We start from the raw sequence: 16,717 nt of genomic DNA on the forward strand, positions 1-16,717 counted from the left end.
GGTTTTTATGTCTTGCATTGCATATATGCGCGCCTGGAAGGCATGGCATCCTTGCAGCAACCACCCATCAGCAGCCGCACTTTTGCAATTGTTTAGAGAGGAGAAACAGTTGTTGGATGCCATATGTATGGTCCCCTCGCGTTTTGCCGGATTTAGACATTATTGTTGGCGGTTTGTTGGATGCAAAAAACATCCCGGTCACATATGTCACTCTGCATTGAATGTTGAGCCCAGATGCGGTTGGATCTACCGAGCCACATAGCCGCGCCGACGGCCACGATGCCCTCATGTAGGGCGTCTTGTGCACTTCTTACCAGGAACATGATCCAACTGTGGACAACGGGTCAAGGATGCTGGAGCGCAGGGATTATGTATGTGTACAGTAGTTGGCTCAGGGATAGGGTGGGCCCACATGTGTTGTTTTGCCGCCGTAGGATGGATGCCTCACCTATCGTCAGAGCATCTCTCGTGATGGGGTTTCTCCCGGCCCGTAGCCATTGAAGCGGTTGCCGCCGCGGAGTTGCTTAGTATCCCTCTTCGCGCCATGTCGTACGGCCGATAGAACCAGGCACAGGAACCTATACCGGATAGATGGGGATATGGTCTAATGCGGTTGGTGGTATTCTCGCTCTTCCTGCAAGTAAGCCCTGTGCATCCCACCCCCACCTGACGCCGGCTGACTCCGGTTGACTCCGGTTTCTGGACCGCCCTTGTCGACCAAAAGCTGCAATTTTTCGGTCGCGATGTCCCCTCGGTTCACCACACACGGACCCCGCCCCGCCCTGTGTGTTCTGCACCGCCGCGGCGCAGGGCGGCACAGACAACTCCAGTCTTGTGCTCAATACAGACAAGCAGGTGGGGAGTGAGGCTGATGTCCGATTCATCAATACCTGAGAGCAAAAGCGCGAAAGGGCCCCCATAGGAATGAGGGCCCGATCCCTGACACCCATATCCGATCTCCCCGTGAATCAGCCTAGGGACCGGCCCGTTTTCGGATGACATACCCGAAACGGGTATCAGATGAACAAACCGTAGACGTACTTTTTTACGCCGCTGACGTTGGCGACGGGGGAGCCTCACCGGACTGAATACGTGGGTAGTTTGTTGGGTGCCGTGGCTCGTCTGATCTATCGTGTTCTGTGTAAACTATGCTTGGATTGACGGGTGAGACGAACGAGCTGAGGATGGTCGCAGATCCTACAGATTGCAGTACCGGTCCCGTTTCCTTGGAATCTGGCTGCCTGCGAGGCCGGCCTAGATTGGCAGCTTTCCAAGCGTGGGTCGTCCGGCAGCATGCAGGACAGCGCATACATTCAGAGCCCACAGTAATTATTGTGCAGGCAGACGCTTTCTGCAGCGGGCTTGATACCTTGGAGGGTTCCATGGGTAGCACAAGGGATAGACAAGGACCTCGTAAACCGACCAACAGCGGAGCATGGATTGCGAATGGGAAGACAACCCCAGATATTGCAACCCTCCATGGCTGTCGAGCAGGCCCTGTGCGGGTTGGACGACAGCGCACCGTCCAAAAAGGCCTCGGTTGGGGGGGGGGGGGGGCGAAGGGTACAGCATCCTGCGATGCCAAGCGGTGGAGAAGAGCCGCTTTGCTGGTGTTTGGACGGGCTCAGCGTGCCCCTCGAGAAAGGCAGAAACCAACTTGAAAAGATGTGCATGTTTTTGCGAGACTGGTTGCAGTGACGAGATTCAGAAACAGTGTGGTAGAACCGTCGTGTATCTTCATCATCACAAAATTTCATAAATGCATTCAACATCTAATCTCCACCCCGTCCTTACTGACCGTCAAGTACTTGACCCCCTTGTACGGCTTCACATGCTCACCCAGGCCGCGACTCTTCCTAGGATCCACAACGATGCTCTCAACCCTGATACCGCTGGCCAGCCAACCCTTGACGGCAAAACTGACCGAGGCCGAGCTAGGCATCAAGATCTTGTTCTGCGCCGCCCTCTTTTCATCCTTGTCCGCCGCAGTATCCGCCACCGGTTTCGTAGGTGATGCAACGCTCTGATACGGCTCATCATCATATGCGTATGCGTTCGTACCCGTGTTGAACCCAAACCCCGTCGGATCCGCCTCCTCCTCCTCGTCCTCCGCCATGTGCCCGACAACCGTGCATCGCAAGGCAAAGGACGACGTCCCCTGCGCCAGCTCCTTGTTAGAGATAGACCACTCCAGCGACCTATCCCCGGGATTGTAGGTCGCATCGCCCCTGCTGGGTCTGATCTCGGATAGGTTCCGCACATCCGCCGGGAGCGGCACAGACACCTTCAAGTCATGCAGAGAAGGCGAGGCTAGGCCTCCACCGGCCTGCCCGACCCCAAAGCCCCCTCGCATACCGCCGCCGCCGCCCGGCCCGCCCCCTCGAAGCGGCTGCGTGCTCCCGGTGGACCCAAACACCTTGTTCAGCTGCAGCCTGACCTCAAAGTCCGACCCCGTCGGCCCCAGCCCCGTCTTCACCTCCAGACTCACCGGCAACCTGAGCGGGTTCGCCCCGAGCCCGAAGCCGGCCACCCCGCCCCCCTCGCCAAACGGCATCAGATCCACCTCGTACCCCGCCAGCGTGAACCGCCCGTCGGGCGGGATAAAGCTCAGCACGCCGGGCTGCTCCTTCCACCTCGCCAGGCGCACGCAGGGGTGAAACACGGGCAGGTCGATGACGCTCCGCAGGTTGTGCTTGCCCGAGGGCCCCGTCAGGGTGACGAGGATGTCGGGCACGCCCGAGACCTTGGAGGTGAAGGCGATGGTGCCGCTGGCGAGGGCGGCCAGCGGCCGGCCCGACGGCGCGAGCGTGACCGACAGCGTCTCCACCACGTCGGCGTACAGCTCGTTGGACGTGTGCCGGACGTTGGCCCGCCGCCAGGGCAGCGCCGGCGTGCTGTGCGCCTGCGCGAGCAGCGACGACGACGGCGCGCCCTGCAGCGGCGAGGTGCCGAAGGAGGTGCCGAAGCCGGTTTTCCTGGACGGGACGGATGGGACAAGGGTTAGTGAAACGGCTCATTTTGTTTGTTTGTCTGTGTGCATGTGTGCATGTGTGTGTGTGTGTGTGTATGATTTAGGCGACGTGGGTATGGAGGGGGAGCCCTACGTCGGCAGGTTTAGATTCCCCAGGAGCTTGTCCATGAAGCCCTCGACCTCGACCAGGTCCCTGAGCGCGTTGGGCTCGGTGGTGCTGACGGTGCCGGCATCACACATCTCGGTCAGAAGCTGGGCGGCAATGTCATAGTTGGCCTCGATCTTGTGCGCCAGCACGGGCGCGCCGAGGAACTCTTCAAAGGCATCGATGACGCGGTGGAGAAACTCGAGGACAAGGAGCGGCTCCACCTCGGAAGAGGTGGTCAGGAGGTAGAGGAGGTTCGCATGGGTGAGGCTGAAGACGAGGGTGGGCGGGTTGGTGTTGGGGAGGTATATGAGGTTCGGCCGCGGGACGGGATGTTGTAGGTAGAGGGGTAGCAGGTGTGATGCCGAGAGCGGACGCGATGTGTATGTGTGCGACAGGACTAGCGTGCTGCGCGCGCGTCAGTTTGCGCCCGTTTTGAAGATGCTGTCCCTACCTTACTTGTGCTCGTCGTAGATGTGTAGCGCCTCAATGACACCGTTCATGGTGGGTTGTGTTGAGGTAGGCTTTTTTTGCGATGGCCTTGGGGCTTCAGGGCGATGTTGGAGTTCCAGGGACTTGCCGGGAACCGCTACGGCCACTGACGCAATGAGCTCCGGGCCTGCTGAGACCCCACTGTAGGCTTGGCACAAGCACCTCAAACTGCTTGGTTTGCTGTGATGGGGCTCAGGGGTCCACACGGCATCTTTGTCAGCTTCTCGACAAGTTCGTCTCATCCACCAAAACCACTTCTCTCCGCCCGGAACGAGATCCGAGTCGGACCGCTCAACCACACCAGCGCCGGACATGGCCAAGGACACGGACATACCATCGCTCCAGTCTCTGGAGAAACCCGAGAAATTGCGGGACCTTCTCAAGCAGGATCGCGGAGATGACTGTCTGTCCTGCAGGGTCGTGGGTGAGTCGCCCTCGCTTCATTCCCCGTCCTGAACCGCTACTTAAAACTACGACTGCAGGCGGCGGTGCCTTCCTAGGTCTCGCAGCATACAGCTACTTCTCCGGGCAGGCACAGCTCCAGCAGCAACGGGCAAAGATCTTGGCCAGCGGCTCCCGGTTCGGCATGCGCAGCAGGAGTTGGGCCATCACCGGAATCTCGCTTGGCCTTGCCTGGCTCGGCATCTGGAGACTGTCCAAATGATGCATCGCCACTCGTAATTACGGCCATTTTCGGATGTGTGCAGTACTCAGCCTGATGTCGGCCCGCCACAGCATGGCCAGAAAGGAAGCCGAGCGATAAGCCTGGCGCAGACGGGAGAGAAAAGCCTGGGGCGAGCATCCAACAATCTGTAACATATGTAACAATATACCCGTATGACACCGCATCTTCTTGCCCATGGTTGCCGCGTCCGGGTGCTGACGAGCACAGCCTGTAATAACGGACCAGCGTTTCGCTGTAGTGGTTCACAGTTCAACGTCGGCACGCGGATTTACGCAACGACTTGTATTGTATATACACCGAACCACTGCTCGACTAAAAGGGGTACAGCAGGTAGGTAGGTAAGGCACGCGGAGGGTGCAGAACGGGGTTCTACCTCTTGTCTTTTGTGGCCCCGTTCTCTTCCATTTTGTCCCCTGCGGAGTGAAGCCCAGACAACAACAACAGCAGCAGCAGCAGCAGCAATTTTGCTTATTTTCTTGACCAGACTAGACCAAACAAACCGAACCAGAGACCCTCAGTCTCCAACTGCTTAGAATTGCGGCTTGGCGTTCCGGAGCAGCATCTCAAAGTAGGCCTGGTTCCACTGGCCGGCCTCGGGCGAGGGCTTGAAGGCATCGGGCTTGCCGCAGAAGGAATCGTAGCGGACCGCAGAGCTGTCGCTCGTGCCGTCACTCTCTCCACCGGGCTGTTGAAAAGAAAAACCCAGAGTCAGTCACCCTACGTTCTGTACTAGCGTCTCCGGCATAGGATGGCTTACCTTGACCCAGACGAAGGCGTCAGCCAGCTCGAGACCGGTGTCGGCCGTGGGGCGGACACCAAAGCCAGCGCCGTTGACGTTGCACCAGTTGCCCCACTCCTCGCGCAGGCCCTGGACAGCGTTGCGGCCAGTGTCGACGATGGCGTGGTTGGGCATGCCTGCGCTGCGGAGGGCCGCGCCGAAGGTGGTGACGTAGGTGCGCTCGTTCTGGCACGAGTTGTACTTGGCGTCGGACTTGTCCGAGAACTCGCCGGGGGTCAGGTCCCTGGTAGACCGGGTGTAAGCGTCTGGGGCCTCTCTGCCGAGGGCTAGAATTGGGGCGGGTTGAAACTTACCAGGCGTTCCAGCCAGCCACGTTGGTGGCAATACCACGGAACTGGCTGGGCCTGCCGGCGCTGGTGTACGCCTTGGCAAGCTCCTCAGCGCCGGGCTTGAGGTTGGCATCCCAGCCGAGCCAACCGCCGTGGCCGGCATCGAGGTACATGACAACGTTGGGAAGGTTGAGCTGCTTGAGAGCGTACGCAACACCCTCGCGGTAGCCAGAGGCGCTGTCCTGGCAGGTCTGCAGGTCGCTGTTGGTGACCAGGTTGGGGAGCGAGTCGGGCTCGATCACGAGGGCAAAGGCCGTGTTGGGGTGCTCCTTGAGGATGCCGACGATCTCTGCGAATCCTATGTCAGCCCTGCTCCCCTTCTGTTCGCGTCTGCCGGTCCTCGAGCATGGGAACACTCACTGTCGATGTACTCGGTCTTGTACCGGTTGAGTTCGCCGACCTTGAGCTCGCCGTTCGACGCCTTGGCGGCACAGTCACGACCGGGCAGGTCGTAGATGACGAGACCCAGGATGTGGTCGCAGGGAACATCCTGAAGGGCGGGCTCCAGCTTCCCAATGTTCTCAATCGTGTCGAGCCACAAGAAGCTGCCGACGTCGGCAACCTTGGCGGCCTGGGCGGCGAGGGCGGAGTCGGTCATGGACTGGACGGCGGCCTCGATCTCGCTGCGGTAGAAGCTGTTGGCATGGAGCGTGTATTGCTTGAACACGTTGGTCTGGGCGTTGAGGGTGACGGCAGACGCGCAGCCCGAAGCCTGCCGAGGCTTCTGGGGAGTCGTGGGAGAGGGGGCGGCGATGGCCGTGGCGGCGAAGGCCAGGGCGGCAGACTGGGAGAACTTCATGCTGGGCAACAACACGTGACTTGAAGCTGAGATGGGGATGCCTGGTAGAGGGAAGCTCCCTTCTGGTCAAGCGATGGAGGGTGGCTCGTCTTTATACCGGGAACGAGTGCCCTTGGCAGCTGCGATGCACCCCTGACGGCGACCCGGAGTCTTCGGGGAAGCACAAGCAAGCCCATGACCGCTATCGACGCGCCCACGCTCTGGAGCTCGACGCCCTGCAATCAGGAAGACAGGGCCGTTGCTGGCGACAGGGCTCGGCCAGGAACCTCCGAGGGAGGCTTGAGCCGCGCCGAGCAGTACCCGCTGGGATATAGGGTGCGGGGCTGATGGTGAGTGCCGAGCCCAGCGAGTGGACGGCTCCCAGATCCCCCATCTCGCCTTTCATATAGACTTTCATTTGTCCTCAGTCAACCACCGCCGGTCCGACTCTGGATTGGCGGGAGGGCGACAATTGCTCTCGATCGCGATTTGCGAGCAAAAGTGTGGGGAATCGGGGTACCCTCCTGGTAATCTGGGGAATTATTCCACCTCATGCATGTCTGTTCGATCTCTTGTTCGGTCCCACTGGGGTTAGTGAACACCCCCCTTCCCCCCGTTACCCCTTGCAGCCACCCTGAGGTTGTGGGGAAACCTGACGATCACCCTCTGACGGTGGTGGCTCCGGACCACCAATGGTCAGCCAGCCGGCTTGGGGGGACGGCGGGCTTCCGCTGAGGGAATATGCGGAGACGGAGCAGAGAGCTCGCCATATTGCTGCGGCTGGATGAATGCCACAAGCATTTTGCTGCCGTTGAGACTCCACTTCAGAGGACCATGCAGAGACACAGACGCCGAAGACGGCAAGGCCGGGGATGAGAAATGCCGGTAGTCTAGATCTATAGGGACATTTAGAGGCAGGCGCTGTTGATGTAGGGAGTGTTAATCGACCGTTTAGTTCCCAGGGCTCACGATCCCCTCCACATCATGATCTGGACCGGGAACTTCATTGAGCTGGATGCGGGGACCCCGCATGCGTTGTGAGCGATGAGGTGCCCTCCTCCACGGTCATGTCGTACCGGCTGCTCTCCCACGGACCTCCCACGGACCTCCCACGGCGCTAAGCGGCAGTTGATGGCTAAAACACACCATCATCTGAAACCGAGCTTGATTATTTGCTGCGGCCTTATAGTGCGCATATTAAGCCGCAAATTATTAGCCGGCAATCCAGCCCAGAGCCACGGGAGCACGAGGCTAGCTCGGTTCTGCACGGCATGCCCTACCGTCCAATACGACGGCTTTGACGACGGCTTTGTCGCCGGTTCGGCTAAAGCGCCGGACGTATTCTCGGCACGGAGTGACGGCCGACGAACACCAAATAGGATCATGCTCCTATACGCGCGCGCCTGAGATCCTGATGAAAGGCCGGAGGAGAGCCAGCGAGTTCCCCGGCCGCACAAGTTGGCACAGATGATGTGACTTGGGCGAGCCCTGGGTGGTGCCGTCCAACCCGACTGATTTGTGTAACAGCTCGTTTTGCCGTGCCAGGGCTCAGGCGTGCTGATGCGGGCAGGGGATCGTCATTCCCGTTCGGATGAGTTGCTCTAGATCCGAAAACGGGCCACCAGAGTCCCTGCTCGTGCCCGGTATTCGATATCGTCGACTGGGATCCCGTTGGCCCTTTGGATGCGACGCCGTGCGGCCTAGACGCAGACACGTCCTAGAAGGGACTCTGAGGATTGAAAGTTTCCTGGAAAGACCGGATTGGGTTGTGACATCAGTCTGGCTGGCCTGCCGAACATTGCTCCCGTTCTGGATGCCTGCACTCGATGCTAGGGTGATAATTACCGGGTGGCGAGTTGTCGTCGGCTTGCCATGGAACGAGGCATCCGCCTTCCCATGCAGTGTCAAATCGTGGCGATGCTTTGCAACCCTATCCTTGCAAGGTTAACGTTGAGTGTAAGTGGTTGCGAGCAAGCGCAAGTTCACGAAAAAAAAAAAAAAAAAAAAAAAAAAAAAAAAGGCCCGTTTTCTCTCCGCATCATGCGAAAATTCTATTCAGTTCTGCAGAGTAATTGTGAGCGGAAACGGCGTGGTTCGGTTTCGCTGGATGATTCTCTGATACTTTATGGCTAGTGCAACGCGTGGCCACGCCAAGTTGCTAGTATAACAAAACCGGAATGCAAATCTGATGTGTACGCCGCAATGAACTTACAACCTGCATTCAGGTACCTAGGTTTCCGAGTTACGGGCTTCAGTCCTACAAGGCAACAGCAACACGTTAAGCGGCCAGTCTGATAGCGGTACTTGAGACATGTAAAGCGACCGTGCTTGTAAATCTATATTTTATTTTTTGTTTGTGCTGTCTGCGATGTTTTGCGCTAGTTACTTGATATCTCTCGCGCGATTGTGTCCGAGATCGTCGGCAGAATTATTTTTCGCTGCTGAATCTTTTAGTCTGGACGACTTGACAGTATTGGATTTTCACATCAAATAGAGACACCTACTTTCAAAGTCCAGGTCTTGGGCCTGCAGTAGATTCAAACCCGCTTAAGGTTGCACTAGAGGCTGGCCGCCTTCTCTTCCTTTTTGGTACCGCTATTTTCAGATTTCTCATTTGGGCATAACAGGCCTGTTTCCCTCCTGATTGACAAAAAAGTCACATACTTGGTAACCGCATGTTTACCTAGTGAAAGGATACATGATTGCTAGTAGCGCGGGATCTATGCTGTAGTTACCAAGTAGCGGCACGATAGCTGCAGGAGGCTGGTCTAAACCCCAGATAAGGCCGGAGCAACTTTTCCATTCCTCTAGATATGCCGCTGATAGATATATTTGTACATACAAAACTTTGACTTAGCTCCAAGAGCTCAATACTGTCCGCTGTTCTGCTAATTTCAGACGACCCCGGAGAGCACTGAGCGACATGACAATCTCCTCACTTACATAAAAGGCGGGAGCGAGAAGGGGTAACCGGGATTCTTGCCGCGGAAAATGCTGAGAAGCACGCTGTACATGACGAAGAGGACACCACCCCACGCCAGGAGCGCGACGCCTTGGGTCTTGGGGTCGCTCATCCTTGGGACTTTGATGGCCAAGGAAATCCCGGAAAGGGCGAGAACACCATCTGCAACGGTTAGACAAGCGCACAAGATAGGCGTGTAATGCTTCCGGCCAGTGACTTACATAGGGCAGCCACAATCTGCGTCTCGAGGCCGTACTGGCTCTGGAAGCCACTTGCAAAGTAAGTGATACCTCCGCGTCCGTCACCAGCAACGTACGGAACATTCCTGATCTGGTTGTACATGTGGCCGCTGGTGAAAAGCAAGATGGAGATCAGCGTTATGGCGGCCCAGACTGTGCGGTTCTGGATGACAGGAAGAACGTAGGGCCACGCCACGTAGGAAGCCGTAAGGCCTCCGGACAAGATGACCACGGTCGAGACCCATTTCATCCAGTTGATTGGCCGCTTGACAGGCGGGTGTGGGCGGTCAGGAAGGTGGCGAGCAATCCAGCTGTGCACCCCCTCGGCAGCTTGAGCTCTAACGTAGATGTCAGCATATCCGATCAACACGGGGGTGGAGTATAGTGCCTACCCGTTCACAAAGTCATATCTGACAGGCTCGGAAGAAGCAGCGGCGTGAGGGCCGATGGTGGGCTGGAATAAGAACAGGACGGGAGCCGTTTGCAAGCCCAGCTGCACCGAAGCAATTAGCCACGTGTTGAGCGTCGATGATGGGAGAGTGGTAGTCGGCGGCATACGCTCATAAAGACATCCCTTCCGTCGGTAAAATCCAGTGTCCCGAAAACCAGACGCGACTCGCCCGCCTTGTCACCATTGACCCAGCTGCGCGCCAGCAGATCCCACTCTGGCTGGAACTCACGACACAGCTGGCACCCAAACCGAGGGTCCATGGCCGTCAAGAGGACGGCGACCGTGTAATCGCGCGGAGCGCTCGTCAGCTCCCGGTACGACGGTTCGCCGAGCTTGACGGGGGCCGAGGAAAGCGACTTGGTGTGGTACGTCTTGAAGCGCTCCCCGGGCGACTTCTTCGCGGCGAGCGACCCAGCCGCGAGGAGGGAAACGGACAGGAAAGCGGCCAACCAGCGCATCTTGGCTTTCGTGGACGAAACGCAGTGCAGGCGGCCTAAAGGGAGAGAAGTTATCGCGGTCGTCGAGCGCCAATTGCTCCTGGACGAGCGGCGTTCAAGCTTGTCGTTGATGGGGCTTGGCGATCAATCGACGGGAGTTGGCACCCAAGTCCATCAACTGTGTCCTTAACGTCAGCGGCCCTGGAGCTGAGCTCCAGCTGCCAAGGCCCGGCGTCTTGGCTGCTGGCGGACCGACATTCTGGCCGGATTCAAAACGGCGGGGTGGGATCCAGCGCGCTAGGCCTCTTCGGGAACAATGTTTACATCAAAGCGTGCGGGCAACCTGAAGCTGGCTCCTGACCTCATCTCTTCCGACTCCTCCGACACCCATCACACCGTGCCTACCTCCCAATTTATCAACCCGGACCTATTTGGCTGTTGGATAATTGGGGTTCAATTGTCTGTTTCTAGACTCTGCGCTCGTTTTCTCCCGCTACTATTTGCACCCACATGCCGCCGAAGAACGCGTCGCCATGTGTAAACATGGATTCTGAAAAGGTGCGCATTCAACCCATCTAGCCGGAGCCTTGTGCGAGTATCTGCTAACGGCAATTCATCGCTAGAGGACCGAAGCACTCCATGAGCTGGACCTGAAATACCGCAAGAGCACCCATGAGTGCGATCTTCTCATCAAGGACGAGGAAGCACGGCGGATAAGGCTGCGCAGCATGCTGCATCGGGATGAAGCCACATCACTGAGGGATCTGCTTGCGCAGAAAGACGTCCGCGTTAAGGAGCTCATCGATCAAGTCGATGACATTCGCAGCCAACTAGACAGCGCGCATGAGAAGTGCCGCAGGCAGGACAATCTCATGCGGACGCAATCCCGCGAGATTGCGAATCTCAAGGTAGGATCACGCTATTAAACGCACTGTCTGTGTGCCTAGATCTGACATGGCTGTCAACAGGACGAATTGTCTGCGTTCAACGCCGTATCACAAGACTCTTCCAAGATTTTATCCGAAAAGCTCGCTCTCTCGCGTGAAGTCGCCGTGCTCAAGCCCGAACTAGAACACCTTCGGTCACAACTGGCGCACCAGAAAGATGTGCTCGCGGAGAAATTGGCTTTGGAGCGCCAGCTTAACACGCTTGAAGTCGAGCTTGCCAACGAAAAGCGGGCTGCACAGAAGGCGGCGTTAAAACAGGAACATGGGAGCAAGGACGAGGAGGACCTTCGTAAACAAGTACGTGAATTGGAGAAGGAATTAGCTAAGACGAAGCGACTCGTCGAAACGCGTACAAAGGACGAGGAGAGCAAGAAAAGCGAGGCCGAAGTGGAGCTGGAAGCCCTTCGGGAGCAGCTGGCTGCAGCCGAGAAGAACCTTGCCGCTGAAAAGCGCAAGGCTGAGCAGGTAGCGAAGACGAAAAACAGCGTGGCATCAGAAATGCAGGAGGAAATGGAGCAACTCCGGCAGAGCCTCGAGGATGCGGAAAAGGCCCTTGCCGCTGAGAAGCGCGCGGCGCAGAGGCAGGAAAAGGGCGAGGTTAATGGCCCATCAGCCGTGGATGAAGAACTCACGCAACTCCGGGAGGAGCTAGCCGAGGTTCGGCAAGCTTTGGCAAACGAGAAAAAGGAGCAGGAAAAGCTACGGAAGCTAAGCGAACAGGCCCAGATCGACGCCGAGGACCGGCAACAAGCACTGAGTGACAAGGTGGAGAAGCTGCGAAGCAAACTACGGGAGACTCGGGAAGAGCTAGCGAACTGTCGAGCCGAGTTAGAAAAGACGCAGGAGCGGACGACCAAAGCCCCCGACGTCTCAACCACCACCGTCCCGCTTAAGAAGCCCGGTGCGAAAGCGAATGCCAAGAAGAAGAAGCGGACCGCGGACGAGATGAGCATCGATGACAAGGTCCTCCTCACGCCCGGCAACATGGATGACCGGCCGAAGCGCCCTCTTAAGAAGAGGGGAATTGACCTGTCCATGGTTACCGAAAAGTCCACGTTCTCCATCACCCCGTTCCTTAACAAGACTGTCAATCTCAACGACACTTCTCCCAAATCTACGGGTGAAGACGTTACGCCGGTCCCTCAATCTCGCAGCGCTACCGCCACCGCTGACAGCGAGCCGACAACGACCACGACCACAATCACCGAAGAAGAACCCACGGCGCCTGGACCATCGGCCACCAAATCCGTAGCCGTCGGCAACGGCCCCGTGGAGAAGAAGCCGCGCGGCAGACCACGGACAAAGCCGCTCACCGACTCGTCCCCCTCTAAAAAGAACCTCACTGCGCGGCCACCCCGGAAAGCTCCGCGCGTCGAGCCCACTTTGGAAAAGGTAGCCGAAGAGCCCGATGACGATGACGACAACAACAACTGCGCCGACCAAGATCAAGAGAACCGCACCGCAGATCACAGCACAACCACGACTAAGACTGATAAGTCGGAGAAGACAGCAGCACCCGGGCTCAAGAAAAAGAAGCGCAAGCTTCTGGGGTCAAACACCTCGACCCTCTTTGACAACGATGACGAGGGCGAGCGCGTGAAGGCTTCTTCTAGTACTGCTATTGCTGCTGCTGCTACTGCTACTGCTACTGCTGCTGCTGCTGCTACTGTTACTGCTGCTGCATCGGATGCTTCTTCATCTTCGTCGTCGTCGGCTAAGCCTGCCAAGGCCGGTAAAGCGGGAGGCGCCGGAGGTAGTAAGCCGCTAGGCAAGACGGTTGTAGGCCGGGCGGTGATGGGAGGAGCGAAGACTGCCTTTGGCGCAGCCAAGACGTTTTCGCCGCTCAAGAGGGATCGGAGGGGAGTGGGAGCGAGCTTTTTAGCGTAGGCTTACGCTGATTGGTGGGGTAGCCTGAGAGGCTGGTGGTTTCTTTTTCTCGGGCGTACACGAGATATTTCAGGGGTGTTGGGCATGTTGGTCGGTTGCATTGTTCGGCGTTGATTTGGTTCGTAGTGCCTTGGGTCCGAGTACGGGACAAGGGTTGGGCGTTGGTTGCGGTACCTTAACATCAATGGGATACAATGTGCTCCTCTAATTGATGACAGTAAAATGTGTTGTTGGTTCATGGTGTCATGAAAATGCCCAATGCGCAAGCTAGGTAAGGCTGTAAGCAGCCCGCCCGCCAAATGTGTGAGGTGTGTTGCGCACGCATCCTTGCTCTTCAAGCATAACCTCAGCCTCCCTTCCCCCCTGTGTAGGTACCCTATTAAAACTCTCATTCGTCACTCTCGAGAGCCAACGCTGTAGACGGGAACACATTGTCTACGAAACCAAACATTACCGCCTCTTGCTTACTGGGACGAACACTACCTCCACACACCAGCCAACGGAACGCCGCGCCCATTTTTGAGACCGCAAAATGCTGGACAACTTTTCGCTAAGCCACATTCCGGCGCTCATCGTCGCGTCTACCACCACCTTCGGCGGTATCTGGCCCATGTTCAACGCGCCAGCGGCCATGTTAGAGTTCGGCTTTCCTCCCACTGTCGCCCAGGCGCGAGCGGCCGCCCCCGTCATGGTGAACGGCCAGGCCCGTACCACCATCCTAGGCCTCCTCACCTTTATCTTTTACTACCAGGGCAAATACTCCGAGGTCGATACGATCATGGCCGTCTTTGGCGCCTACGCGGGCGCCGTCGACGCGTACCTGGTGTGGAAACTCGGCAACCCCGGCAAGGGCCTTTTCCGCCTCGTTGCGTCGTGGGCGATCGCCGCTTGTGGCTTTGCCCGCCTGACAAGCCGTTGATTGGGTAACCATTTTGGGACCGGAGTCTAAGGCTAAGGTTACAGTTGTCTCAGACAGTGTGTTCGTTGGCGGATTAACTGAAGAAGAGATGGGGGTGTATAAACGGAGCGCCGATGCGGGATCGGCCAGGATTGCACTCTCCGCCCCCGTAATGCCTCATAGCTTAATACGCTCAACATTCCACATCCTTGCAGATTGCCGTACCGAAGTGTTATACCACCCAAGGCATTTTGATAAGTTCGTCCTGCATCCTAGAGACAATTCTTACTAGCGTGGTGGTTCATCATCACGCTGCCAAGACTGCCTCTAGCTGATTATGATGTGTGAGCGTGTGCCGTCTGCGACCAGAATGTCGGCATCATCAGGCGTGATTATCCTTAGATATTTTCCATCCCTCGGCCGAAACCAACACTTCCTAGGCTCCATAGTTTGGACCTATAGAAGCCTATTCCTTTTGTTTATCAGGTACATTTGCAGAGTTTTGTACCCATTCCTTTTGTCTGCAAACCAGGGCTATGATGGTACAGGGGTGAGATTTCGCTTTAATGGTTATCAATATTGCCATGATGTATATCGGTGTGCTACTAACCGAGTAGTTGCATGTACTCAAACAACATCCCATGCAGCATGAATTCTTCACTCAACGAGCTATTACATATCGACACCGCCGCGGGTTCATTCACAACTTGACATTCTTTCGTGTCCGGGCCAGAAAAGGCGGTCGGTTTTTAGGTATCATTGCTTCATGCACTAACACGCCACAAAACCCGCACGCATGCAGGCGCAATGGGCCCGGACGCCATTCCGCCTGGCTGTCCCCGTCACCGGGTTGTTATGCCCGTCCTACTGTCCGGTAGCGGGTAGCTTGTTCTCATCCACGTTGCCTCTATCACATCGTTCCCAAGCCAGATCAGGGTCGCGGCCATGCCTATTATCACCAACAGACCGCCTGCACATCCGCCCTTCTTCCTCGGCCTCCTCCCGGTGGAAACAGCGGCAAGGCGCCGACCACTTTGCGCGAGAAGCCCGCGTGCAGGGACTCAAGTCACGCGCCGCTTTCAAGCTCCTCGAGCTTGATGCCAAGTACCACCTCTTCCGGCGGGGCAAAGGGCAGGTGGTCGTCGACCTGGGCTTTGCACCGGGGTCATGGTCACAGGTTGCGCTGGACCGGACCTCGCCCGACGGTCGCGTCGTGGGCATTGACATCATCCCCGCGCAGCCGCCGCGCGGGGTGAGCACCATCCAGGGTAATTTTCTGTCGCCGGGCGTGCAGGCGATGGTGAAGCAGTTTCTGCTGGATGGGGAGAAGAGGAGGAAGGCGGAGAGGGTCGAGGCTGGGGGGAAAGCGACGGGACAGGAGAAGGATAGTGAGGCCGGGATTGGGGATGGAGATGGGGACGCCGGAATGGATGAGGTTGCCGACCGGCCAAGTTACATCGACTTGGAGCGGATGGCTGCGCACGAGAGCGAAGTCGAGTCACCCTCTTCGCCATCCTCCTCCTCGCCTTCAACAACGTTGGAAGACGCCGCCGCCCCTGAGGATAAGAAAACAAAGCCCAATCTCCGGTTGGTAGACGTGCGTTTACATCCAATCTTCTCCGATATCCCTTGACTCGAAGAAGGCAAACTTAACTAATACCTGCCCTAACCCTCTTCCCTCCGAAACAGGTAGTCCTCTCCGACATGTCAGCACCATGGCCCCAAACCCACGGCTTCTCCGTCCACAGTTTGAGTAACCCGCATTTCAGGATGATGAACACAAGCGGCGTCGCCTTTAGAGACCACGCTGGGAGCATGGTAACGACCCTTTTTTATTTCTTTCCGCCCCTTCCTCTATCCCCTTGGAATCCCCCCCCTCCCTCCCCCGTCCCCCCCAAGGATGGCCATCATCCACCCTTTTTCTCACCACCTCCCCCAAATCCCCACCACGACAACACCAGCAACATCAATAACGACAATCACCCATTTACCAATCTCACACATATACAACAACAACAACGACAATAAGAAGAAAAAGAAAATTAAGACTGACTCATCCTCCCTCTTCCCCTCTCGCCCCCCCGTAACAGGACCTGTGCAAAGCCGCCCTGTCGTTCGCCTCCGACACGCTGAAAAACGGCGGCCACTTCGTCTGCAAGTTCTACCAGGGCGCCGAGGACAAGGCGTTCGAGACCATGCTCAAGCGCATGTTTGCCCGGGTGCACCGGGAGAAGCCCGAGTCGTCGCGGAGTGTAAGCCTTCCCCTTCCACCCACCCACCCACACACACACACACATGCATATATATATATACAGACCCTTCTTGCCGTCATGTTCTGGCGCTTGTCAAGTGCAACATAAGGAGCTAAGAAGGGTTGTAGGAATCCAAAGAGGCCTTCTTCGTAGCGCTCAGGAGGAAAGGAGGCGTCAGCCTGGAGGACGTCGATGTACAACAGTAATACACCAAGAGCTTGCTGGCACAAGCAGGACACTTGGGATTTGTGGGCGATAGATTTCCGCATGGATCATACCATTATACCCATACAATCACCGGCACATATGTAAAACGCATAGGCGCGATACGCAAAGACAGAAATCGCCGCAGGGCCACAATGGCGTTGTCATTCAGAGCCGTGGCATCAGCAACGTGTGCCATGTCAATTCCTTCTTTCATGCCGTCCGTAATAAGAAAAAGAGA

General features: G+C 57.1%; 7 protein-coding genes across 7 annotated transcripts; 4 read left to right on the plus strand and 3 right to left on the minus strand.

Annotated features, from left to right (window-relative positions):
* Positions 1 to 1,765: 1,765 nt before the first annotated feature.
* MFIFM68171_06484 (AP-3 complex subunit mu) lies at positions 1,766 to 3,619 on the minus strand (the record flags this gene model as incomplete). Its single annotated transcript, XM_071061904.1, has 3 exons — positions 1,766 to 2,975; positions 3,105 to 3,524; positions 3,576 to 3,619. 3 exons carry the CDS (start codon positions 3,617 to 3,619, stop codon positions 1,766 to 1,768), a joined length of 1,674 nt encoding a protein of 557 aa, XP_070918005.1.
* Positions 3,620 to 3,920: 301 nt separating this feature from the next.
* MFIFM68171_06485 (Exosome complex exonuclease) lies at positions 3,921 to 4,272 on the plus strand (the record flags this gene model as incomplete). The annotated part of the gene is made up of 2 exons (XM_071061905.1): positions 3,921 to 4,032; positions 4,091 to 4,272. The coding sequence occupies 2 exons, from the start codon at positions 3,921 to 3,923 to the stop codon at positions 4,270 to 4,272; spliced, it is 294 nt and encodes a 97-aa protein (XP_070918006.1).
* Positions 4,273 to 4,822: 550 nt separating this feature from the next.
* Positions 4,823 to 6,220, minus strand: CEL6C (1,4-beta-D-glucan cellobiohydrolase cel6c; the record flags this gene model as incomplete). Its single annotated transcript, XM_071061906.1, has 4 exons — positions 4,823 to 4,978; positions 5,051 to 5,315; positions 5,386 to 5,710; positions 5,782 to 6,220. 4 exons carry the CDS (start codon positions 6,218 to 6,220, stop codon positions 4,823 to 4,825), a joined length of 1,185 nt encoding a protein of 394 aa, XP_070918007.1.
* Positions 6,221 to 9,138: 2,918 nt separating this feature from the next.
* Positions 9,139 to 10,309, minus strand: OST3 (oligosaccharyl transferase subunit ost3/OST6; the record flags this gene model as incomplete). The annotated part of the gene is made up of 4 exons (XM_071061907.1): positions 9,139 to 9,323; positions 9,383 to 9,738; positions 9,793 to 9,893; positions 9,959 to 10,309. The coding sequence occupies 4 exons, from the start codon at positions 10,307 to 10,309 to the stop codon at positions 9,139 to 9,141; spliced, it is 993 nt and encodes a 330-aa protein (XP_070918008.1).
* Positions 10,310 to 10,798: 489 nt separating this feature from the next.
* On the plus strand, positions 10,799 to 13,122 carry MFIFM68171_06488 (uncharacterized protein; the record flags this gene model as incomplete). The annotated part of the gene is made up of 3 exons (XM_071061908.1): positions 10,799 to 10,846; positions 10,912 to 11,196; positions 11,257 to 13,122. 3 exons carry the CDS (start codon positions 10,799 to 10,801, stop codon positions 13,120 to 13,122), a joined length of 2,199 nt encoding a protein of 732 aa, XP_070918009.1.
* A 532-nt stretch (positions 13,123 to 13,654) lies between these two features.
* MFIFM68171_06489 (uncharacterized protein) lies at positions 13,655 to 14,041 on the plus strand (the record flags this gene model as incomplete). The annotated part of the gene is made up of 1 exon (XM_071061909.1): positions 13,655 to 14,041. One exon carries the CDS (start codon positions 13,655 to 13,657, stop codon positions 14,039 to 14,041), a length of 387 nt encoding a protein of 128 aa, XP_070918010.1.
* Positions 14,042 to 14,816: 775 nt separating this feature from the next.
* MRM2 (2' O-ribose methyltransferase) lies at positions 14,817 to 16,478 on the plus strand (the record flags this gene model as incomplete). Its single annotated transcript, XM_071061910.1, has 5 exons — positions 14,817 to 15,617; positions 15,710 to 15,726; positions 15,790 to 15,838; positions 16,111 to 16,272; positions 16,401 to 16,478. 5 exons carry the CDS (start codon positions 14,817 to 14,819, stop codon positions 16,476 to 16,478), a joined length of 1,107 nt encoding a protein of 368 aa, XP_070918011.1.
* Between the last annotated feature and the right edge of the window lie 239 nt (positions 16,479 to 16,717).

This window comes from Madurella fahalii, assembly GCF_045866475.1.
Source record: "Madurella fahalii IFM 68171 DNA, scaffold_3, whole genome shotgun sequence".
NCBI lineage: Eukaryota > Fungi > Ascomycota > Sordariomycetes > Sordariales > Madurella > Madurella fahalii.